Source organism: Clinocottus analis, unplaced genomic scaffold (genome assembly GCF_023055335.1).
Source record: "Clinocottus analis isolate CAN_PGR_092001 unplaced genomic scaffold, fCliAna1.0.p SCAF_19, whole genome shotgun sequence".
Lineage (NCBI taxonomy): Eukaryota > Metazoa > Chordata > Actinopteri > Perciformes > Cottidae > Clinocottus > Clinocottus analis.
In genome coordinates, this window is record NW_027175920.1 from 8403563 (window position 1) to 8429052 (window position 25490).

A 25490-nucleotide genomic window follows, 5' to 3' on the forward strand; every position below is an offset into this window, starting at 1 on the left:
AGTAATGTACAAAGTTCTCATTTGATTTATGTGGCCTGAAGTGACTGACATGACCTTTATAATGCGATATTACAACACTGCTGCATTACTTGATATGACACGGCATTACCCATTTGTGTTAAACAAGAACATATTTATTGCAATAACACAACGTCTGTTAGTTTCACTGGAACACATTAGACTTTCCACAACATCACCGTGATGACCCGTGGAAAGTATGTGTACTAACGTACCAATGGAAGTGCAAATGTGTTTTAGTTTGTGTTACTGATATTAATTTAACTCTCCATAAAGGGATAGTAAATATCAAGTGAAACAATTTGCAAACTAATAAACTTAAATTACTAATCAATCAGCACTGGTAATGTATTTCTCAATCAATAGGATTAAAACAATAAATTTAGAGGAATCGTTCACCGTTAACATGACCCATCAAAAACCCACTTGGTGTTATATTTAATTATTGAGGAAAACATTATTTTATAATAGTAATAGTAAAATAATAGTGTCCTTGTTATTATTAGGAGCCTACATTATTGTTACTTGAACTTTTAGATGTGAAACGTGGTTCTGAAATTCAGGAAATAATCACAAAAAGAAAAAGAAAACTCAACAGCAGATCAGTGAAAGTTAACCGTTTTGGACCAAAGTCACTTGCAGTTCAAGGTCATGACCCAAATGTCCATGACTATAGGACGGCCATATTGTAACGAAACGCCGTTGGTTTAATAAACATCTGAGAAATAATATCATTTCTCAGATGACGCTAAAATGGCTCCAATGGCCCCCAGACACCAAGACAAGTGGTTCAGGGAAGCGTTTCTATTTTCCATCATTATTTATTTGTCCACCAGAGAGCGCTCGCGCTGTCACAATATTCATCCCACTTGCTCGCTCCTCTACCACGAGAGCTCTAATTGTTGGTTTTGCTCATTCTGTTAATGGATCCTTCATGGTTTGTTTAATTTTTTCACTGTATTTCAGGATCATTGATGTCAGATTCAGACAAACAAAAGTGAAATTCATATCTTGTTTATTTTCGTTGAGAACTTCTCTCTAGTCTGATAAGCATAAATAGTACACTGTCCATGTCCTACTCAGACACATACATACAGACTATCCAATCTCAGAATTCATCGTTCAGTCTTTAAATAGCATTTAGAAATACACCACACACACACAATAAATAAATAAGTTACAATAATACTGTATGTTCATGAGAAGCATCCAAAGATTTCACAACAAAATCAGGTCCCCGATCAATAAAAAAAAAACACTTCACATATTCAGTTACAGTTCTGTTCACTTCATTTTCTTCACTTGTCCCCTGAGAACTGAGGACTGACCATCGTATCCAGACCCATCCCAAGGAGATCCTCAGAGTCCACGTTGAAATGTCTGTGATTGTTTAGTGGCTGCTCAGTAACACTCTCAGACACACTCGCCCCCGCCAAAGTATTCTTGAGTGGTAGGAAACGAGTGAAGGGGACACTGTGTCGATCTGGGGACTGTCTTGACGCCAAAGACACAGGAAACCTGTGGTCCGAGGAAAGGAAACGAGTGTATCCATCTGCCAGCAGCAGTTCTCTGAAGGTGCAGTCGGCCTCTGAGTACTGCCCCTAAGAGGGGGAACAGATGTGAGCTGCCAGTAAACAACAGGAAGGATGGAGCCTTTAGGAAGGTAAAGTTGTCTTTGCTTACTGTACCTGCCCACTCAAACGCCCTCCACTGTCCATGCAGAGAAACAGAGAAGATGACCGTCCCTTGATCACAACATGGCCCGCTTTGACTGATTTCAGCTCCAGCACACCTGGAAGCACAGAAACATAAATATGACCATGATCTCTATTTTCTGGACCTCAAATTATGCGGTGTATCGTTTGAATGTTGGTCAAAAGGACAATATCCTAAACTGAGCCAACATACTCCAAATACTCACTGTGAGCGGTCTGAGCATCGCTTCCTGACACTCTCCCATCCAGAGTCATCTGTAGATACATCCCTCGTCTGTGATTATCTGCAACAAGAAGAAAGACAGAAATAAGCGTAATTAAGAATTTAGGGTGTTTTAAGAGCACCACTATCTGATTAATATATCCGTATTTACAAAAAGACAAGGAGGTTTTAAAAATACCTGTGTAGAGGTGGACCTCCCTGACTTGATTATCGAAGGATAACAGTGGGTTGGAGTCAGAGAGATAAAATGACAGAGAGAACGGAAGTGAGATGATGAAGAGAAAAGAAGACAGGTAAGAGAAAGAGATGCATGGAAACAAAAACATTGGGAAAAAAAGATTCAGGAAGATGTATAAGGAATAAATAAATACAAAATTTCTCAATAAGGAATAGCTTTAAAATAAATAGGAAATATTTCGCTCTGAAGGAGCAAAGTCTCTTCAGTCAAATACTTGAAAGGAGCAACTTTTGAGCCCTTTTTAAAGGAGTTTGGAGAAGGAGGTCCAACTTCCTGAGTGTATGAGTCAGACATTTCTACATCATAAAACTGTGACTTAATGCCGTGTTTAAACACTATGTATGGGCTTCTTCCTGTCACTTACAGTAAGACCTGCCTGTAAAGTTGCGTGTCTGGGAATCAAGTGGGATACAATTCCTCGAGGCCAAGTATGTACTGATTTTATTTTTGTCTTTTTCCTTAATTTACATTTGTTATTGAACATCAATCAAGGAAGTACTCGCAAGAATCATCACTTGTTCCCATTCTATTCCCATAAAACCTTTGTCCAACATGACGCTTCAAAAAAAAAAAAAAAAAAGTATCTCACGATGCTTTTCCATTCTGGCCTCCACTTGAAAAATATAGAAATTTCACAACTGCGTGAAGATGTAACACAAACACGTCTCTGCGTCATGTTCGGAAACAAATGACCACAAACTGATAGAGCAGAAGGAGACTGGGAATCGCAGTGTTTATCTTCTACACATACGTGTGAAGGAAGGAGAGAACGGGGAAACTGGTTGATTCACAAGAAGAAGACAAGTGTTTATGTGACTGCAGCTGTGCGGTCACCAGAGATGCTGTACGTCAGCTCGTAAACGCACAAGTTAAGCAACACACTGCATCACTTTCCCCCCACAAAGTGCTTTGCCACCATGATTCACTTTGATGGGACGTTACTTCAGGGGTCAGTTCATCCAAAGTGATATACTTTTTACCTCAAAGTCAGAACAGTGTATGAAATCTACATCACGATTGCGTGACATGTTACTAAACCACCAAAGTCTACTTTTATTTAAAATGACTTTACTGGGCTTCCAAACTGTTAGCCGTCTCACATCAGAGATAGTATTGTGCAGCCATTATTATGTACATATCCATTACAGTGTGTATTTGTTTTTGACAATGAAGCTTGCCCATACATGTATCCGGATGTTGAAATATAAACAGAATGTAATCATAAACACGGATGCTCCTTCTTGTTTATATTGCGTTCATTATATAATTATTACTGAGCGTCACGCGGGACTCATGTAGTTTTACACTGAAGGGCAACTTCAGTGTGAAACTACCTGAAGTAGAGTGACAACTAACATTGAACTGAAAGGTTTATTTTTAAAGTTTATTTCACAGATAGATGAGTTTATTTCACATAAATAGATGCTAGGTGCTACCCCATACACACAGACATATACAACACAAAACTAAATACATAGATAGATGTACACGAGGGGCCAGTCCTCGCTGCCTGCAGCTTTCATCTCTTTTTAATTGTGTTACTTTTTGCACTGTAAAAAAAACAAACCCTGTCTTGTGTGTTTGTGTGTTGGGGAGTGAGGTACATGTCCTGTGTGACTTCCTGTTTACTCCCGTGCTGCAGAGTTAAACACTAACGTATTCAAACTGATGATCATCTGGGATGACTTCATCCATGTCCATTACAGCCACTTATCTTCGTCATCGTGAGAGGAAACTGCAAATAAGTCCTTCAGAAGCATTTTACAGGTATGTTTTTTAATTACATCTTTTACAATCATGATCATTATTACCATATTATATTCAATTATCATCACTACTCTCCAATAATAGGAATTTAAATCATAACACTTTTTTTTCCAAAATGTACACATACAAGTAGCATATCTTTAATGTCCATAATTTAAAACATATTTTCCTTTTTCAACCTAAAATTAAATTACAGTCAGTCTTAAAACTAAGTATGAAATGAACATACAGTTTAATACACACACATACATACTGTACATACATACATACAATAGCAGTTATCATAGAAAATGATAAAAATAAAATACACACATTTTACAAAGTCCTGACCCAAGCTTTCACATCATTTGATGATTGATATCATGATGTTCACTCTAAAATGGTTGATTTTGGCATGCATATTAACAGAAATGCTTAATTCTTTTTTCCCCACTTTAAACAGGATTTTGTCATAAAGCACTTTGCTAATTGTCTCATTGTCCATCCTATTCACATGTGTGCATCTCATGTCTGTTATGGCTTAAGAACATACAATTAATTTCCCCCTGTGTACAGTCATATTCTCCCTTTTGAACAACGCTCTTCCCAAACTCTAATGAATTGTTTTACTATCCAAAGTATGTTCTATAATCAGTCTAAATCATAGTAAGGTCACCTGAAAAGATGTGTGACGGGGGTTTCTTTTTCTCGATCTCAACAGGAATGCAGTTTTACATTTTAAAAACTATAAATTCATTGTGTCAATATTGCCATCTCACACTCAAAAACAGAAGATGTATTCACAATAGGTGATGGTCACTTTCTACAGGCCACTTTCTACAGAGTCAAACAGCATCATGCCACAACTATGGATCAAGATGGGGTGAGAAACAGAGAGAGAGAGAGAGAAAGAGAGAGAGAGAGAGAGAGAGAGAGAGAGAGAGAGAGAGAGAGAGAGAGAGAGAGAGAGAGAGAGAGAGAGAGAGAGAGCGAGAGAGAGATGGATTAACACACATTCACTCATTATTATTTTTTTTTTTAAGAAATCATGTACTCAGTGTCTTTGATTCTTCGAGAAATCTCACTCAGATGTTGTTGATCATCTTTTAGTATCCTTTTTTTAATTTTGATCCTCCGGGTTTTTTCTCCAAAAATGTGTTTTCTTCCCGTGGATGAGGACAGAGGCGGGGCTCTACAAAGTGGAATAAAACACACAAGAGCCGTGAAAGCTCCTGCTGAGATAAGATGTTTGATTTGGTGTTCACACACGCTATATTTAGCTACAGATACGATCATCTGTCAGGGTATTCTTCCTCACCTGGTGTGCTTATCTTTTAGCAGGAATATGTTCTCACGGACCCCGACTCTCCTCTAGGACCTACTGACAGAGAAAAGAAGGTAATTAGAAAATAAAACTCACTGTGGATATGAGACAGGCGTACCTAAATCAGGTCAGTAGTTAAAACTGGACCACATAAAACAAACACTGGAAAACTGGTTGTGATTGCATTTATTTAGCCATTAATCCAGATGGCTTCTTTAGCTCTAACGACTGAGACGAATACTGTTGAGATTTGCTACTGAAAGCCCATCGTATGCTTGCTGAAGACATTATTTTCAATCACAAACACTATTCTCTCTTTGGACTCACCAATTTGGACACAAATGACTGACTGTGTGGTAAAACAAAAAAACACTGCAAGGTTATTAGTGTTTCTTTGTGGACATTTTTGGCCGTATTTATTCTCCATGCTGAATTTCAGCGTTGGCTCTTTAATTCAATCTTAAAAGATGTATTTTCTCTCGTGTGAACTGTGAATAAACAACTAACATCAGGCTACAGTAACACACACGCGCATGCAGTATCATCTTCTGCGTCATACATTTTCAATTTAAATATTTTGACTTAGTTTGTCAGTGTATCATGTGACTAGTTTAACATTTCACAATGCATTTGTATCTCTCACAAATGTTTAAACAGGAAGAAACTACTGTGTGATGCCTGACGCCGGCCGTGCTTCTGTCATGTGCATTCAGACACGGCGAGCTGCAGCTCCTCACCTTCACTCTGAACTTTTCTCAGAGTGACGGAGGGGGTCGAGATGGCGGAGGCACGGAAGTTGGCAGGTAATGTTTCTGAGGAGTCAGAAGTCACGCCGCGGAGGTCCTTCTCCCTGAACATCTTCCTCCATGACGGTGACCGTGTAAAGGTTTTCGTGCCATCCTGTAGAAATTTTTAAAAAAAAACAGCAGTGATTAAACAAACATCATTCTCAGAAATCTATTTCAGGAGCTGTAGAGTAAACACAGTGGAACCACTTTGGCTTGCCGACTCTTTGCCAGCAGTGGAGCATGCAGGGATGCCATTGCTCTCTTTATAAGAAAGACAGATGTATAAGACAGTCTGTTATTTTACAATTAAAAGGAAATTATCCTGTCATTACACATTTAACAAAGAGACAAAGTAGAAACGTTTGGATCAAAGACTCTATTGTCAAGTAAAAAAAAGTCTTAGCTACGGTGGTTCCAATCATCACACATTCCCGCCTCCTGGCAGGAGTGATTATCTTGAGGGATTTTCTACTGACAGTCTGCTTTGTCATACCTCATCTGGTCTCCTCTCTGTTCCCATGGTGATGAGAGCATTGTACTCCTTCTCTAGGAGCTGCCTTGCCTGCAAAGGAGAGGCAAACTCAGTTTTAGGTTGACAATCAACATCATTTAAGAGTTCCAGGTTAGGATTATTTTGGCATCAGGCAAACAGAAGGTGTAGCAACGACAATGTGTCGGATCGCTGCTTTGTGTCTACAAGTTGAGAGTAATGGTGCTGCGCGTTGTGTACCTGTGTGTTCTGGTTGGGTATCTGGAGGAGGAGGGCCAAGTCAGTGTAGTCAAAGGTGTCATCTAGTGCCAGGAGTGCCCCATGCACCCCGCTCTCTAAAAGGTTGTCAGCAAACTCTTTCAGACCGATGGACTGCACCCAACACATCACTCGCTCATTGGACCACACCACTACATCTGTGGAGAAGGACACAACGCATTTACCACCAGGGAACTAAAGAGGGAAACGATACGATGAGACTGCAGGATTACAGCAGCAGACAGGTAACAAACTCAGCCCCCCCAAGAAACAAATAATCTAAATAAACAATAAACCATTAGCAAAAACAGAAAATAATCCACAATAAAAATATCGCATACAGACAGAATATTTTATCGAAAAATGTATTTATATTGCACCAGTCGAAGTGAAATCATGTCATGAACATTATTTGGTTATTAAAAACAGAGGCCTCACCTTGGTTGTGGTGTTGACTTTCATCCCTCCTCCTCTCCAGCTCCTTTCTGTCATAGTTCAAGCGCTTCAAGCACATAATCCCATAGTGAAGACTCACCCTGTCAGTCAGATGGACACATTGCTCTAACTTCAATCAAAGCTGGCAGATATAGACGTGAAAAAATAAGGGTACAAAGAAGAAGTAGAGGGGTAATGTGTATAAAAGTCACACTTTCAAACCTGTGGAAACTGTCCACCATCTTCAGCTGGCCCCTCAGTTCTTTCTTGGTCAGGTGGTCCAGCATACGGGCGTCCACCAGGGACTCCATGAAGTAGGAGCGGTACTGGGGCAGACCCAGGCTGGGCAGCCATTCGTTTCCCACCCACTCGTGGTTCATGTCTCCATAGGCCAGGATCTGGAGGATAGGGAGTAGTAGTAGTGCATTCTAGATACACTATAGTGTGAATAATGCAAACATTGAACTGGAAGCTAAAAGGGCAAATATAAAGATATATGCTGTCCCTTTTCAGGGATATTCATAATTGTTGTACTGTATGTTAGAGTTTGGCAATACGTATGTGTTATGACAGATTGATTTCTCTTTCTAACATAAGAAAAACTCAAAAAGACAAAAGCTCACCTGGTCCCAGCTAAACTCTTTTTGCTCCTTGTGTTTCAGGCAAAGAAGAAATGGAAGAGAAAAGGAATAGAGAGTTGCAAAGGGGAGGAAAGATTACCAAGGGGGTTGTGTGTGTGTGTGAGTGTGTGTGTGTGTGCGTGTGTGTGTGTGTGTGTGTGTGTGTGCGTGTGTGTGTGTGTGTGCGTGTGTGTGTGTGTGTGTGTGTGTGTGTGTGTGTGTGTGTGTGTGTTACGGTGAATCAGAGTCAAGAGAGAATGGAAAAGAAGAGAGGGAAGGCAGAGGGAGGAAAAGTTTTGTTAGTGAGTGAGAATTAGTTGGAAAAACACTACATCAAACCAGATTTTGAGGGAATAGTAAGGGAAAGATGTAGTCATACATGCCTAATCAGAGACAAAGAAAAAGAAAAAAAAAGCTTATCAATGTGAGACCTTTGGTCAAGTTGCTCAGAATTATGATGTTAAAACATAAACAATGAATATATGCCTAAAAACAAACGTTGATGTCAAAGTGTTTGTATCAGAACAGTTATTAAGTGCAACACCCATAAACAAAAGATTAAATCAATATCTTAAAAAGATTGAATTTGTTTTTTTTAGATTTGAGTAATATTCTTACTGGCTTGGTTGCGGCAGCGAGAGACTCCATCTCAGCGTGTGTCATCCAGATGTTACTGGTCGACTGCAAACAAATGTAATATTATTATTCTTCATTGACATGGGGTGAATTTGCTAATGTCTCACCTGTGTGGGTAAATGTTTAGGATCATATCATGCTATTTATTTTACTGAGTCTTACAGAGCGAGTGCTTGCAGGTGCAGATGGACTAGTGAGGGAGACCATTTCCTGGATGGCCAGGCGGAGTTTGAGCCGGTGTAGCGGGTTGCTGATGCCGATCTCCCGCTGGATCTCCGTGTCCGACAGGTTGGCCATAATGGCCCCGCTCTTCACGTTGGCGCGACACGCTGCCACATACCATGCAGGCATCCCTACCCACAGCTGGAAGAACAGAAAGAAGATGTGAACGGCAACACCCAAAATAAATCTGTATGAGGCAAAATCAATGTTTTGAGTGTTTTGTAGCCTTAACGCTAACCTGACACCATTAATAAAATGAACTCCTACCCCTTAGACATCCAGCATCTTCCCAACGATAAATCTATGTAAACTCATCAGTGACAGGATGCCGTGACGTACCTCAAGCCATGTGACGACCGTCGGGCCATCCCATGAGGCGAAAGGCAAACCCTGACGACACGCTTCCTCCAACAGGTCGTGTCTTGCAAGGAGAATGGAAAAGATAAAGATACACGTCTTCGTATCTCACTTTAACATTGTCTCTTTTTGTAAATAGAACATCACATTGTACTTGAGATGTTGAATACCATACTCGTTGTGCCTTGCAGCACCAAAAGGGCATATCTTTTCTGATTGGCACAGAGCCCCAGACCAGGTGTGGTTGGTGCCATGCTCTACACGGGTCACCTGACTACAAGAGGGTTCAAGGATCTGCGGATATGATAAGAAAGGTGAGAAAAAAATGAATGTTCTCACTTCTTTTTGCTCCGGCGGTCTTTCTCCACTGTTCCAGTCCCGAGTTTAGCCAGGCCTAATGGGTCTGCTGAACCCAGGTCGTCAGAGGGTGTGGAGGCTGGACGGGTCAAAGGTTAAAAATAATACTGATTTCATGAATTCACCTCATTGTTGATTCTTTTGCTATAAACAGATAGATTTCTTCAGTTGGAGACAAAATAAATAACCATGTGAATGAATAGTTTTCAATTTGTTCACAAACCCAGTGAGGAAGATTCACGCCCATGAGCTCCGATCCTCCCCTTTTCCTTTTTGCCGAAAAGACGGCCAATAGACGACTTAATGCTTTTCTTTTTGCTGGCTTTATGGAGGGAATCCTGGCTAGCAGTGGTAGAACCGTCCGCGGAGAGACTAAACAAACAGATAAAGGAGAAACGGAAAGTGAAATCAACACAGACACTGAGTGTATCTGAGGGCTAGTTTGTTAGCCAAATGCACTATTTTTGAGGAAACCTTCTTTAAGTACCTGCGAAATTCGCGGAGGTCGTCGAGGCCCGCCCCTGGATGAGTGTGTGTCATACGGTCCAATCGCAGGGCTCGAGGGACAGAAGGGTTGGAGTCAATCAGGGCAAGTGCTCTGCATTCTTCACCATCTTTGCTATTCTGCAGGGGGAAAAGATTTGTGTGAATTTACACAGGGTCTGTTGAAATCATCCTCAGTTGAAGCACATACGAGGCTTACATCACGACCTCAACACTGTACCTGTCTGTCAGTCTCCCTGGCGGGGGAATGCGGCAGGCGAGGGGTGGAATGTCCAGAGCTGGGCGGCGAGGGAGACGCCAACGTAGAGGAGGTGATAGAGGGAGTCATATATCCTCTGCCAACACTGTCACGTCCCAGAGAGGAGGGAGGAAGAGGGGAGGCATCGAGGGCCACGCTGCTGACCCGGTGCTCAATTTCTTCTGCTCTCAATTCGGTGCTTTCCTTTTCCTCTTGGATCAGCCTGAGAGGAAAGGGAAACATATTTTTTAAATATCAGGCTGATTTCACTCCACATCATGTGCAGGTAAAAATATTGGTTGTTCAAATGGCTTCAGGCTCAAAACTGTAATAGACATAAAACTCACTTAATCTCCTTGTTGATGGCTTCCAGTTGCTCCTGTAGCATGATGGCCAACGTCTGTACATCTGTCTGTCCACTGGGAGAGAGCAGCTCCGATCCAAACATGGTCTCTCTGTCGTCCTCATCGTCAGAGCAGCCTCCGTCCACACCATCAAACCCGGGACCCAGCATACTGGCGCTGTCCCATTCTCCATACTGGAAATAGAGGATCATTTAGTAAATCATCATCCTTAATGACGAAAGCATATTGACATTGTCGTCATCATTGTCGCAGTGTTCAATCAACACCTTGTTACTATCGTCTCGAGCGCCCCACCGGCCTCGGTGTGTCCGCCTGACCACCACCCCAGAGGAGTTGCTGTAGCCGGACGGGAGCGAGCCTCCACCCTGCGGGTACCGCAGCTCCGAGGCGCTCCCTGGAAGGGATCTTCGAAAAAGGGTGGAGGGAAGTGAGCTCACGCTGCCTGCCCTGTGGAGAGACCAAACAATAATGTGTTAAGTTAGTACTTAAAGATGACAATGTCCCCATTTTCCTGGGTGAACAATTATGACATTATCACACAGATAGGTTTTTCTCAAAAAAAAAGAAAATGCATTAAGACATTGTGTCAATATAAATAAAGCATTAAATATATAAATATATAATATAAATAAAGCGTTATTTGCATTCTTGATAGCCAAAAACAAAAACACCCTCTATGTGTTGTATAAATAATTACTTTTTAAAATAGATTTTAGTGATAGCACATGACAAAATAATAGGGGGTAAACACATATTTGTGCTCAGAAATGGCTGCGTACATCAAGTATCCCTTGGGAGACTTTGTTTTCGTTTGGGCATTTACAAAATGTAGAACATATTGTTTAAATAAATTCCCTTAAATGTTCAGTGTGTCTAACCTGGAGTAAGAGCCAGGCCTGCCTCTCAGTTGATCCAGCTCCAGTTGGATTCGCTCCAGCTCAGCAAGGAGCTGTTCCTAGAGCACAAAGGAAAAAAGACACAACTTGCTTTTTTCAAAGTAACACATCATTTGTAAAAAAAAAAAATCACATCTCTTGTTTGTAGGGATAGGTGGAACTTTTAGGAACTATACATAATTAAAAGTCAATATCGTTAGCAAAACGATGAGAATGAGAACAGTACAAGAGATAAAAATGATAACGTAGTTGAAAAAGTGCGTACCTTATTAGCTATAAGATCATCTTGGATCTTCTTCATATTGGACAGTTCCTCTGAAAGGGCATTCTAACAGAGCAAAAAGAATTAATACACCATTTTTTAGCCACTTTTTCTTACTTTTCACAAAATATTGGGCACCAATGATTTGTCTCCTCGTTACCTTCTCCTCTAGAGCTGCCATCCTCTCTTTGAGGTGGAGCTGCAGTCTCTCATTGGACTCTGACAGAAGCTTGTCCACTGTATCCGAGAGGCGTTTGTTGTGTTCGTCATTCATCTTTTCCCTCTGCCTCGCCTGAAATGAAACAGTCAGAAGAGAGGAGCTCCAGATAGGAAAGAAAAACACACTCTCACGTTGCTTCAAATGGGAAATGTAGCCAAATAGAGAAAAACAAATCATGTTACCCTCTGCAGCTCTTGGTTCTTCTCTTCGAGTTGAGCTTCCATTTGCCGTAGTCGCTCCTCAAAGTTTCCATGGCGCTCCTCTGCCTAAATTAAAAGAAGCAGCATTTCTAGATGATCCTACAAGTCTTTTTCTGATGCATGAATGGATTGAGAATAGATTTAAATACAATATTTAGGATATTTGTTCAAACAAGGCATGGCGATCTCATTATTTTATCAATCGAGGCCATGACCACATATATACAGTGTTAAGGCAACTGTTCAATGAGCTCAATCTTGTCATGTTTCAGTCTGAATACTAGACTCAAAGTACCTTGTTGAGAGCAGCAACCCTTTGGGCGAGCTGGGCCTCGATCTCAGGCAGCGTCTCTGCCCTCTGTAGGGTCTGCTGGAGCTTCTGCTTGGCTTCATCCAGGCGCTCCTGTAGCTGTCTGTTCTTCTCTTCACTCTGGAGTCACAAACACACAAATGTACAGTATGTGAGTAGAGGTCTGAAAGAAAATGTGTGCTACACCTATTATAACTGTTATGATGGAACTCGCATACCAGATGCATTTGGGGATTTTTAAATATTACAAGACAACTTCATCAGGAAGAGCTGAATTGTTTTGTGTGTATTATTTGAAGCGACCCTTACCTGTCTGTGCAGTGATTCCTTGCTTGCCAGCTCATTTTCCAGCTTGTCTTTGATATCATGAAGAGAAGTCGCCTCCCTCTGGGCGCTGAGGTACCTGCATTCAACACCAAGACCCCATTTCATTATTAAGGCTGCAGTTTTTGTCCAATACAAAAATATATATGTGACTATATACAATGGTGGGAATTGATTATTTCACTATAATACCAGCAAAGCGTTGTTCTCTCACTGTCAAATATCCAAAATCCAGATGGGAAAAGCTCCGGGTGAATCAAAATGTTAAATTGCTCATCTGGGTTTGCTTCAGTTATGCTTGCGCTAACAGCAACTAAGTTTTAAAAACAGCAGCAAGTGAATTGTAGACTTTTTTCCCCCTTGAGGCAACATAGAACCAGCTCTGCCGCCTGCACACATTAGTAAGGCTCGCTCTTTTTATTATTGTTATATTACATAACTTAATAAGTAAAAATAAGTGATTCATACTAATTTCTCATCTCGAATTCTTGCTTTGCAACAAACTGTGCCACAAAGTCCGTTTTTTGCTCTTCGCACACAGCTACATTCACTATAAGAATGTATTGCAAATGTTATTATGTAAATCAACCTGTCTGTATAAGTAGGTGTCAGGACATCTTTGCAACACATGTCCAGGCAACAGGTGAAACACATGGTCCTTCTGCTCTGTTCAATACAGCTGATGTATGAAATTCTGCTTCCAAATGAATAAAAGGTGCGAGTCCTCTCTAAAACTAAGAATAGATTCCTTAAACTCAGTAAAGGTTACCTGCGTTCTAGTGTTGTAATCCTTTCCTCCATGTCCTCCCTTTGGCAAAGGGCCTGGATGAAGCAAAAAGGCATCATTAAACAAGATGATGTGCAATTCAGGCATTCATTATATAGATGAGATAACAGTTCTTATTACACATGCATGTGATAACTAATGGCTAGAGAATGGAGAGCACATTTGATGTGTGGATGGCGTGCATAGGTAGTATTTAATTACTGCAGGAGTCTACTAGACTTGTGGTCTGCATTTATTTTAGACTTCTATATCTGCATTTACGCCAATATCAAAATAAAAGAACCTCCTAACATAGGACCATTGTGTGCAAATATACACTTAGAGCAGGGAATTGAGGGAGTAGAAGAGACAAACCGGCCCTACAGACCTCTTTCACTTCCCTTTGGAGCTTCTGATTGGCCTCCTCTGACTTTGTCACCTCCCTCCTGGCGGTCGCAAGCTGTTCCTCTATTTCCCCAACCTGACATGACACCACAAAGGGACACAAGATGACACAGATTGAACCTACGTGAGTCAGTGTTAACTGCCACAGCACCAAGTTTAAATAGACACGACAAGTGATGCATTGCAAATGTCTGTCTGGTTAATGTAAGACTCTTAAAAGCATCACTGACACACGGGTGATATGATGAAAGTCTGATGTGTCTAGCACTCAGTAAACTCGAGACAGAATGTGCTTCTTTTCAGATTTAAAACAATTAAAATATTAAATCCTTTCATCATTTGACCAAAAAGTAAAAATGAATATTATTTTGACCTAAATATTTTTGACCCATTGTACATGTATAATAGTGGTACATACAGTCTATGATTACATTCAAATGGCTTCTTATTGTGCACGATTCAGTAAAATGATGGCTATTTGAAGCAGATGCAATAGTTAAACTGACCACAAGAGGGAAGAGCTAGACTAGTATAGTACTGTACATAGATCCCCTCCTTCTTGGGATATACTGTTGGAAATACTTATGTAATAGATTAACTTTACTGAATGCAGCACGCACAAGAATATTTTTAATAATGAATTCTTAGCAAGCGTTCATTGTATAAACTTGTTGTTACTATACAACTAAGTAATTGTATGTACTTAAGAAGACCCTTACTGGCTACATCTAGTCCTCAGTGCGAACAAAATCATAATCTTAGACATAGTTGGAGATTTTGGTAATTGCCCTTATTTTTTTTCATCATATGAGAAAATCAAGAACACTTTGTGTAAGTATGCTGATTGTCACATAAATAGTTATCGTTAGCTAGCTATTTTCCTTTGTTCCCAGTCTCAATGCTAAGCTAAGCAAAATGGCTGCTGGAAGGTAGTAAATATGAAGCTACAGCCAGCAGCCAATTAGCTTAGCTTAGGGAAATAGCGAGGCTGGTTCTGCACAAACGCCAAAGTGCAATATAGGTTGTGGTTCCCAAATCAATACGTGTTCTTGTAACAATCAGCACTTCAAGTCTCACCACTGCTAATCTCATCTTTCAACGTATTATGAAGATGGCTCAGATGTCCTACTGGTCAACACCAGACAGGTAGACTGAAAGATGCACTCACCTGCCGGCACATGAGGGCCAACCTCTCCTTCAGCTGGGAGAGTTCAGCTCTCTGCCTCTCTATTTCTCCTTCTCGCTGTCTCTCCAACTCACTGTCCTCCAGGCCAGTGGATGGACCATTGGGTAGTCGCTGGAATGATGAAAATATAAAAAAAATAATAATGAGAGAAACAGTTGATGTTAGTGTAAACAAAATACATGTAGAAGAGATCATCACACTGACACATTACCATTACAACTACTTTTCTACTGACTTCCTGGACGCTAACACATACACCAAAACAACTGGAACCAACATGCATGAAACCCTCCCTTACATCTTTCCCGCCGTCCACCCCTTGTTGACGTCTTTTAATTTGGTCTCTTAAAGAGATTACCTGAAAAAGGGGAGACAAAATGGACAAACAGGTAATACAAATGAATGTTGTTGCGTCACACAACGCATCCGCAAGACCCAGAAATTCATTTTCATTGAACTTTACCTCTTGAGATGATGCTGCAAGTTGGTCCTCTAACGTGGACACCCTCTCGAGGGCCACACGGAGCCTCTCACGGACCTACAGGACAGAGCAATGACTGCCCATCATGTTGTTTATACATTACGATTCAAGCTGCATGTGTTGATGAAACAGATCTGCTCAGACTCCCTAAACAATATTTGCTTGACCTTCCTGATAAGCGTGATGGAAAGGACAAGAACACATTACACGGCAATGGAGTCATCAAACAGTTCATAAGAGGCCAGAACACTCACATCAGGACAGGAGTGCTTGACAAAAGGTATTTATGTGCATTTAGGTGATCCACCTGCAGTATTTTCGTTGTGATCATCCTGATTAGACAATCATTGAGGCTGATAGAATAGATCCACCTGTGTTTAAGAGCATTTTAATATCGCAGTTTGCTATGTGGAGTTTAATGACTTTGTACTGGACTTATAATATATAATAAAATGTGTTGATATTGGTGGTCACTGTGGTCACAAGTGGAAGTGTTTTGATTTTGAGTATCAGAGTCGTACTCATTGTATTGCAACAGGGTCTGACAGTCTACCCTGTACAGTCCTGGCTCTGGTTCCCCCGTGACTTCCTTCCCTCCAGCAGGCTCAGTGATACGTGTTGGGTCTCTAGCAGCGTGGTGTAGGTGCTGGCTCCCAGCGGACCTGTGAGGCAAAGCTCTGCTCCCGGCCTGGGGAGGAGCCCCCGTTGCCGGGCGGAGCCCTCCCAGAGGTTGCTGCCCGAGTCCCAGCTGGAGTCTGAGCTTGCTGCTGTAGCTGCATTATTTTTGTATGATTTTTATGCAGAATCTGGCACCGATGACAAGCATTAAGAACAACTATTAGGAATAGGGTGTCTCGCTCGTCTCATTTTCTTAAGTAGGTCATTTTGAGGCATCAGTATTTAATCAAGATCGTTTCAGTCAAAAGTCAAAAGTTCCTTTCAGGAAGCTTAAGTACAGTCCTCGGGCTCTGCCAGTAGGCTTTAAACTTAAGACACATTTGGATTTCCAATTTTAAGATTTTTTAATCTTTGGTTATATATTTGGTTGATTTGGAAATTGTATCAATAGCTTTTATTCTTAAATCTGCAATAACAAATTATGTATCTATTTGAGATTTGCAGAAACAAGAAACAGCACAATACTGACAGGCTGTCCCAACTTTTAAACCAATATGGCTTTAACAACCCTATTTGCCATTCATGTATGATCCATGATCTCTTTATTCATCCATAATATGTATACATCCAGCAGATACAGAGCAACATTAGCATGAATTTTACTTGGTCCAGTCACTCTCCTTTTGGCTCTGTCTCTCCTGAGCCCTGAAGGCAATATGTGTCTCTTCAACTGTTACAGTTTTTCTCAATTGTTTTACACATATTTTTTGAAAGCATCCCTCCTGCTGTCAGCACTCTACACACAAATACAAAAACCCACAGAGACTGAAACTCTGCATTTAAACGTGCTGCAAAACAGAACAGCTCAACTGTGGCTCGTTTATTGCTAATTGAACAATTGTGCAACATATGTTTGCTAATGTGGGGCATTTAAGTTTTCCATTTTGAATGGCGGGGTGTTCCATGTGAACACAAGAGATTTGAATTATGAAGATTGGACAAATGGAGAAAATTTAGTGTAAAGTGTAAAGTTGGAAATGTCCTTGTATGTGAGCGGCGTGCAGTTAAATTAGTTACAAGGTGAAGTCATTGGGTTTCAAGGACCAGTATTAATCCATAAATAATTACTTTTTCACCAGCTGGCTGCTAACTTGGTTGCCGTTCTGTGTTGGTCCACCATCTTGTTTTTTTCCAGCTACATTTAGCAGTTTGATAATGTCCTGAGGACAATGCAGAGGACTCACCTTCTCATCCAGAGCCTTGTGGTGCTCAAACAGAGACTTGAGGGCCTTGAGGACTTCCACCTCACTGGAGACCCCTGCCGGGGACTGGGCTTGTCTTTTCACCACTGTCATCCTCAGACTGCGCTCATGGCGAGAGACCAGACACTCCAGGTGTTCCAGCAACAACTACAGGAGCGAGTGGGTCGAAGGGGAAGAGGTGAACAGAAAGAGAGAAAGGGATTTTAAAGGATGGAGACACATCAGATGAGGAGAGAAAGAGAGTAAGAGACAGAAACAGAGACAACAAGGTAAGTGGGAAGGACAAGGGAGGTTCAAAGAAGATACAGAGGAGTAAAGGGTTTGAAGAGTGACAATGAGATAAAATTGTGAGGGGAGCATCTGGTTGCAAAAAGGGACAAGAAGTCAGTGGAAGAGATAAGAAAAGCAGATACGGACATAAAAAGAAGTCACAAAGAGAAAATGTGGAGTGGAAAGAGTAGGAGAAAAAGGGAAAAAAAGACCAGAAGCGAAGGAAAGTGTCACACCCACACAACCACAATGGGTGAGGAAGATAACACAGAGGCTGTTACAGTGCTAATAAGCAAAATGGCCGCTAAACATCTTACACGTGTGTTGTTTCTCTCCGCCTTGAGCTCAGCAATCTCCTCCTCCCTCTCCAGAAGGTGCTCCCGGCAAACGTTCAGCTCTTTAGTCAACACAGCAAACTCCTGTGGAACACACAAGCTGCGTTCAGGGGCAAAGAAAACAAACTGTTTAAATGTATGGTTTTAATAGTTAAATGTAAGTGGTCTCTGCGCAGTCGCTTGAGCAGCCCTGAGAGTTTAAAATGCTAATCCAGGCCATACAAATCTAGTAACTGTGAAAATGAAATGGAGTTGGCTGCACAACCAGCGCCTCCCAGAAACACACTGGGTTGAACACCTGAGACCAGGATGTAGGGAAACACAGATGATGTAAACCTACATAACAATCATGTAAATCACTGACACAGTTTCCACCACCACTCTCTCCCCCCCTCTTCTCTCTCTCTCTCTCTCTCTCTCTCTCTCTCTCTCTCTCTCTCTCTCTCTCTCTCTCTCTCTCTCTCTCTCTCTCTCTCTCTCTCTCTCTCTCTCTCTCTCTCTCTCTCTCTCTCTCTCTCTCTCTCTCATATTTCTCTGTGAACTTGCATTTGTGGCTGGATTACATCACGCCGTTACACAATGGCTCTGCACTGGTGCACAATAGAGCCCCCCCAAAACATTTAATCGGTAAATCATTTACAACACCGCTGGGAATATATTTGCAACTTCTGCATCGCGCTTTGAAAGAAATGCAAACAGGATGGAGTGTTTTACAAGATTTTCTTAAACAACACTGATGGGACACTGACTGATGAAACACTGAGCCATGGTCAGTGATTTCTTTATGTCTCCATAAAACGCCTTTGAAGCCTTCAAGCGTGAGACAATTGCTGTTTATGAAAATGACAGTGACGTGCAGACGTTTACAGTCAGGATTACCTGCCTTTTGATTCGTAATCAGCTGAAAGTAGACATATGAAATTGATATGTGTTTGCATGGAGAATGGAGAAGAGAGAGAGAGCCAGAAAGAGATCTATACAGATGGTTACACAGTGGGTCCATTGGCGCTCAGCCGTATGGGATTGTGTCTTGTTTGGATAGGGGTCAGCTTCTCAGTAGGCTTCTCTTGTCCCCATTATTGTTTCTTTTCTTATTTCATCTCACTCTTTCTGTATTGGCTTCCATTCGTTTAAATTCATTTGCAGCCCCACTGTGATGTAAAAGTAAACTTGAGTTAGATGAGGAAATACAATTCTGAAATGACTTTGACCGTTGTTAGCAGCAAAATGATTTTTAGGTTTTATACACAATCATCAGAAACACAAATGCAATTCAGTCATGTACGTGTAACTCTTTGTTGAAATAGCATCGCAGAGGTATAAAGGGCAGCAAATAAAGATTATTTTCATTATTGATTGAGTAAATGAACAGTTTCTCTATCAAATATGAAATAAATATTTAAAGATAGCTAAGTTGGCAGCTTCAAATGACCTGTTTTATTGTGACATCAATATATATATATATATATATATATATATATATATATATATATATATATATATATATATATATATATATATATATATGACATATGACATATAGTGCTAAACAAGGAAGTGACAAACAACACATACTGTAAACACAATACACACATTCAGAGCTTGGGTTTGTCGCAGCAAAAAATTTGAGAGCTGTTTAATCTTTAAATTCCAATTATTATTCATAAGCAATTTTAATACATAAAACTAAAGAGAATTCATCGAAACTCAAGTATTCTTTTTAAATTAAGCTGAATCCATATGAGCACCAACAACAAGGTCAACTAACTTAATAAAACCTGACCACACAATAAGAATAAACTGCGGATGCAACTTAGACTAAAAGATGATAGGAACATAAACCTTCTGCATTAGTAAGGAGACCTCTGAAGATAAAGAGGGAGATGTATTTAACATTCACGTTCTAGCATCTCTCTGCCTGAACCATCACGGCAAAGGCTTGCTGTCTCACGGGCTCGCTTCACGATGACACACACTCAGAGTAAAGCACTCGCACATAACACCAAGAGCATAGAGGATAAACAATGTAATCTCAAAAGAAAGAGTGTTCAACCTAACACACTTCTATCAGCCAAAACATACTTTGACTTCCAAACAAGACAGATTCCTCTGTACACATATGCACAGATTGTAAATACACACAGACAGCCGGTTGTACCTGCGGCAGAGCAATAGACAGCTGCCTCTGGAGGGACTCCTTTTCGTGGCCGAGGTCGCGGAGGCGGAGCTGAGCCGTGCCCAGGCAGTCCTGTGTGTCCCTCAGGTTCTCCAGGAGCCTCTCCCTCTCGGTCAGCATGTTGACCATTAACGACTCCAGGTTCCCCGAGCTGCCTCCTTCGTCTCCCCCGCTTCTCGCCTCCCTCCCACTGAACCCTCCGGCTCCCATTGCACCTCCGGAGCCTCCGACTCCTGTCCCGGCGGGTGAGGAAGGGCCCCCTCCAGTCCCACTTCGCCCATCCTCAGAAATGGTGGGCATCACCTCACACATCATCATGAGACCGTGACGTGTGTTTGTCTAGTTAATAAAGAAAACTAAACTGGATTGTGCGTGCAAAAGGTCTGTCCTCGAGCCTTGGGTTTTTATACAAAATATAAATCTTCACATCATTTTCAGTTTTCTAAAAATATCATTCCTTTGGTTTGCATATCATCCTCTGTTTATTGCCTTTGTGTGTTTTTTCCAGCACTCTGTAAGTCTTTGCTCACTTGTCTTCCTTTTTTTTACGTCCCAACCTGTACTGTATATGATCACAATGCTTATGTGTTCCTGTGTTATGCAAGAGGAAGGATGCTCTTCATGGAAGCCATGCTGTGGGTCGCTGGGGTTGGCAGAGGGTGAGGGAAGGAATGGGGTTATGGGAGAAGAAGGGATAAAAGAGGGCCGAAGCTCCTAAATTGTTTCCACGAGGCAGAGCTCCTCACAGCATCGGGGGTGAGAGCTGAAAAAGAGAGCAGAGCATTGCATTAGATCTCCCTCAATAAACAGTGTGCATGTAGGAAATGAGAAAGGACAGTACTGCTAGTTTGTGATATGTGATTGTAATTCCAATCGAAAGTTTGCAAATAGTATTTTTTTAAATTATTGTTTTTAACTTTAAACATAATAATGTGATCACAATTCCAATGAATTAGAAATGATTGTTGACAGAGGAAGGTTGAAACCACTCTCATGCCTGTCAGTTAAACATAAGCTACAGCCAGCGACCGGTTAGCTTAGCACAAATACTAGAAACAGGCAGCAGAAACAGCCGGCCTTGTTCTGTCAATAGATACTACAATGTGCCTACCATCACCTCTGAAGATTGATATTTACCATTATATATATTGTGTGTTTAACCCCATACATCTGTAAATGGGATGTGTATAACTCCGAGTTGTAGTTTAACAGGTGGCTGTGTGCCGGACTATTTCTTAGCTAGGAGCAGTGCCTTTATGATTACATTAAAGCAACAATAAGACGTCAGCACATTACCCCCGGAAAACTAAATATTGTCGCTTTTATTTACTCTGTTGTTGTTTTCTTTCAACAAATTACATATGAAGTTATGTTACCGTTGGACAAAACCAGGGTTGTTGTTTACACCTCTTTCCAGATTCAAGCTAAGCTAAGCTAAGCTAATCAACTACTGGCTTTAGCCTTCCAGTATATTCAAGAGACGAATACGAGAGTGGGAAACCCTTCCTTTCTAACTCATGGCAAGAAAGTAGAAAATGTGTATTTCCCAAAATGTCAGTAGATGGTAGATGAGTGTGACTTCCACACTGCTGAAAGTGCTAAAAAGACCATCTTAATGATTTAAGCAACACATAGTAACACGATAACATGTTACATTTCTTTTCGTTCTTAGTTTTTCTTACAAACTAACTCAGTGTGATTCAACTTTGTTGGTTTCACTACATCAGGCCTCCTTTAATCAGTTTTGTTATAATTTGTCTGCTTTTTTTAAATTGCCTTTTTAACTGGATAAGGTCTCTGTCTCAGACTGCAAACTCTTGCCAAAATGGTATGGATTCAGGCAATTAGCATTATTATAGCGCCTCATGTCCCTCTCTTCTTTCCTACCATATTCTTCACTGTCTAGTCTACAATACTCAGGGGTTTGCACTGGCCTTTATACTTTTAAGTGGTTTGGACTGATTTAGTGCCCCATGCAGGCTTCTGTACGTCAGTGAAACTGGGCAGAGCTATAAAGAATTTCTTTGTCCATCAAAAATCATCCATTTTGTGAATCAAACATATTTAGCAAACAGGATTCTGCAACAGTGGAAACAGGTAGTGCCAGTGGTCTTTTTATTATTATATGGACATCCAGAACTAAAGATGGGGACGTACTGCTTTCTGGTAATTGGAGACCTGATACAGCTCTCAATTAGCTCCCTAATGCTGGTGAGCTAGCTGGCATATGGCAACCTCCCTGTATGCCCCTCTAAAAAAAAACACTTCCATCCTTTTTTACCTCCACTGATGGATAATAACTGATGCAGTAGCTCAAAAACATATCAGATTAAATAAATCTTTCAAGCAAAGAAGAGGACATCTTCTGATACATTGTGATCCAAAATACCCCAAATATCAGGACCTTGAGAGACCTGAAATATATTTTCAACCACTCATCTTGGGATACTTGTCATTTATTAGCTCAGCAGGAGCAACACAACACAATTACTGCAGCCTACTGTACAGTAATAGTTCACTGTGTTCCTATTTGTCACATGATGAGTCTGTGCTGGAAAAACAAGAGCATTCATTGCTGGAGTCCTGATTCAGTAAACATAACTGTGCAGCCTGCAGTTTTGACTGAAGCGTCAGCTGAGGGGTCACTGGGCTGCCAGACCTGTGTATTTCTGAGTGTGTGTGGAAGGGAGAGAGAGGCAACTAAAACAAGAGAGTGCACAACATGTCTGGTGCATCACAATGACATTGAAGACTTGTTATGCCATAACATTACAGCTTCATGAGCATTTTTGAGACCTTTGCTTTGAATGGCTGCCCTTCTTGCTACCATAGAAATCAATGGAGTGAGTGAGCATGGGTACACGCAGAGAAGCAATGAGCCAGTGATAACATGCTTCTACACTGTAGAGCTACAGTGCAGCTGCATTATCAAGCAGCTGCATTAGATTCATTGGTGTAATGGGTGAGCTCATGTCACAGTGTCAACACACTGAAATCGATTGAGTGTGTGTGTGTTTGTTAGTGCCTGTGTGTGTTTCATATTATGATCATCATCCTCACCACCACCATCATCATCATCGTCATCATCATCATCATCATCATCAGACACAGCCACACTGAATCCTGCATGTCGCCACCTAACTCGTGGACAGACTGGCTTTACAGTAGCTGGTTTCCACATGACGGATTAGCACAAGGCACCAATTAGGATGTGTGTATCATGTCACTAAAAATCCCGTGCCTCCGAAAAAACAGTGAGAAAAAGGGTCAATTGTGTGTGTTTAGTGAGAAACAGAGGTAGAGAGCAGTAACACCGCTTTCTTCCACAGACACTGGGGCGGGGAGAGAGAGGGGTTTGCAGGCGCCGACAAAAATAACTAAAGAAAAAGGGTTTGTGCGATCGGGTTTTGCATCCGGTTTGACGACATGGTCGAGCACCGTTTACAGCGAAATAATGCACGCAAACCGGATACATAACACACTTTGCATATTAACAGCAGCAGAGCATATAGCGTCTAATCATTAACGCCCCCCACACCCTCATCTCTCTCTCTCTCTCTCTCTCTCTCTCTGTCTCTCTCTCTCTCTCTCTCTCTCTCTCTCTCTCTCTCTCTCTCTCTCTCTCTCTCTCTCTCTCTCTCCCCTAATGCCATATGAAACAGTACCCCCTGGCCAAGAAACGCATCATTGGAATCGATAAGTGATTGTCGGCAGCTGGGTAGAGGGAATGGAAGCACCGGGATCTGGACTAACGCGCTTTTATTTGCGCTGGCATCCACACGGCGTCCTGGGCTAATGGGGGAAATGAGCCTCTCCAGATGACAGCTCTGTGGCTACCTCCATTTCTGGATGTATGGTGGAAAGCCCATTCGATGAGAGGCGCGCAAGAGCCTCCACGAACAGATATACATCATTGTAGTAAAACAAAAGAGAGAAAAGCTCTGTGGTTGTGTATTGGGAGGGATTTCTGAATCGGCTCTCCGTCGTTAAAATGCATTGAAGCAGCAGGAAGATGAATCTCTTCTTCAGAGATCGACTGTGACTGTGGAAAGCATCACGTCAGGAAGATGGCCCAAAATGCACAGCGTACATTTTCAATACTGGGCCTGCCTTCTCAAGGCATTATTGAATTGTGAGTAACTCCATTGGCCCAGTCACATGTATTGCCGAGCTGGGAGGTTTGACTACAAAGCTCCTACCGGATACGGGCTAGTTACAGCCATGATTAATTACAAGCAACACATAGAAGGCCAATACACAGAAGCATCTTATCATCTGTCTCTCCCTCCCCTCGACAGCTATCACCTCGCCAAAACTGTATGGAAACGGGAGCGAGCAAGCGCGCCCTAAATAAATCGTGCTGTGGACAGCCGACACTGTCAATGCCTGACACTGACACAGACACCGAGCGTCTTTCTAATATAAGCTTATTTGCCTCAATTCAAAAGTGTACCCCTTTCGCTCTCCTCACACACACACACATGCACGCGCACGCACACACACACAGACAAATACGCGCACACACACAATCACATAAACCACCACCACCCTCAATCCTTCACAACACAAATGTTAGGTTCTCGTTATCACACTCGTGCACGCACACACATTTATTCATGATCAAATTAATATTTTTCTCTTCCGCGTCCTCCGATGGCTATGATTTCCCTCTCAATGGAATCTGGGTGTGAAGTTGCATCCTTACCACAGTCATCGCGGGGAGCCTGTAGTGTCCATGTTTGATGTTAAATATTCCTTAGGTCCATCCCCACCGCATCGTGATGGTCTCCGTGGCCCTCATCCGAAACCGGAGAAAATATGTGTTATTTTTTTTCTTTCCTGTCTCTCTTTTTTTTTCCACATGTAAACGGCGAGGAGGGGGGACGCGGAGAGAGACGATACGCCACCTTACCACAGACTCCCCCTCTGTCGGATTGGAAGGTAATGGGTCTTAAAGAAACATTCTCTCAGCATTCTCCGCATCTCTGTGATTTACGCGCGCGCCACGCGCTCGCGCGCACTCGCAGGCCAATCAAACACCTGATTAATTATACAGCGTGTGTGTGTGTATCAGAGACCAACTCACTGACAGATATTGTAAATGTACAAATATTACCATTTTTTATTTGCACCTCGAGCCTCAAATCACTCATTTAATAAATACAGTATATGATAAACAAATGCATTCAAATCATGTAGCACATCATAAAGCAGTGCTATATCTGCTATGCGTTCCTGCAATTTA

General features: G+C 41.5%; 2 protein-coding genes across 4 annotated transcripts; both read right to left on the reverse strand.

The window, feature by feature from the left end:
• Positions 1–1111: 1111 nt before the first annotated feature.
• On the reverse strand, positions 1112–2466 carry fgf21 (fibroblast growth factor 21). Its single transcript, XM_068583744.1, has 4 exons — positions 2135–2466; positions 1940–2017; positions 1707–1810; positions 1112–1619 (listed from the first exon to the last, which is right to left on the reverse strand). The coding sequence occupies exons 1-4, from the start codon at positions 2280–2282 to the stop codon at positions 1317–1319; spliced, it is 633 nt and encodes a 210-aa protein (XP_068439845.1). The 5' UTR covers positions 2283–2466; the 3' UTR covers positions 1112–1316.
• Positions 2467–3632: 1166 nt separating this feature from the next.
• On the reverse strand, positions 3633–25215 carry LOC137789266 (liprin-alpha-3-like). Of its 3 annotated transcripts, none has more exons than XM_068582662.1 (32): positions 24951–25215; positions 20228–21008; positions 18052–18153; positions 17447–17611; positions 15567–15641; positions 15402–15461; positions 15086–15214; positions 13901–13993; positions 13516–13568; positions 12732–12825; positions 12408–12542; positions 12095–12178; positions 11853–11984; positions 11696–11758; positions 11413–11489; positions 10801–10981; positions 10517–10707; positions 10152–10392; positions 9915–10051; positions 9651–9799; positions 9410–9506; positions 9053–9134; positions 8654–8854; positions 8474–8536; positions 7859–7885; positions 7458–7633; positions 7239–7336; positions 6783–6958; positions 6546–6614; positions 6002–6164; positions 5259–5318; positions 3633–5132 (listed from the first exon to the last, which is right to left on the reverse strand). In XM_068582662.1, the coding sequence occupies exons 2-31, from the start codon at positions 20561–20563 to the stop codon at positions 5275–5277; spliced, it is 3693 nt and encodes a 1230-aa protein (XP_068438763.1). In that variant the 5' UTR covers positions 20564–21008; positions 24951–25215; the 3' UTR covers positions 3633–5132; positions 5259–5274. The 3 variants fall into 3 exon arrangements, with proteins under 3 accessions (XP_068438763.1, XP_068438762.1, XP_068438764.1); XM_068582661.1 differs by having other exon boundaries at positions 3634–5132; positions 5259–5321; XM_068582663.1 differs by lacking the exon at positions 15402–15461 and having other exon boundaries at positions 3634–5132; positions 5259–5321.
• Between the last annotated feature and the right edge of the window lie 275 nt (positions 25216–25490).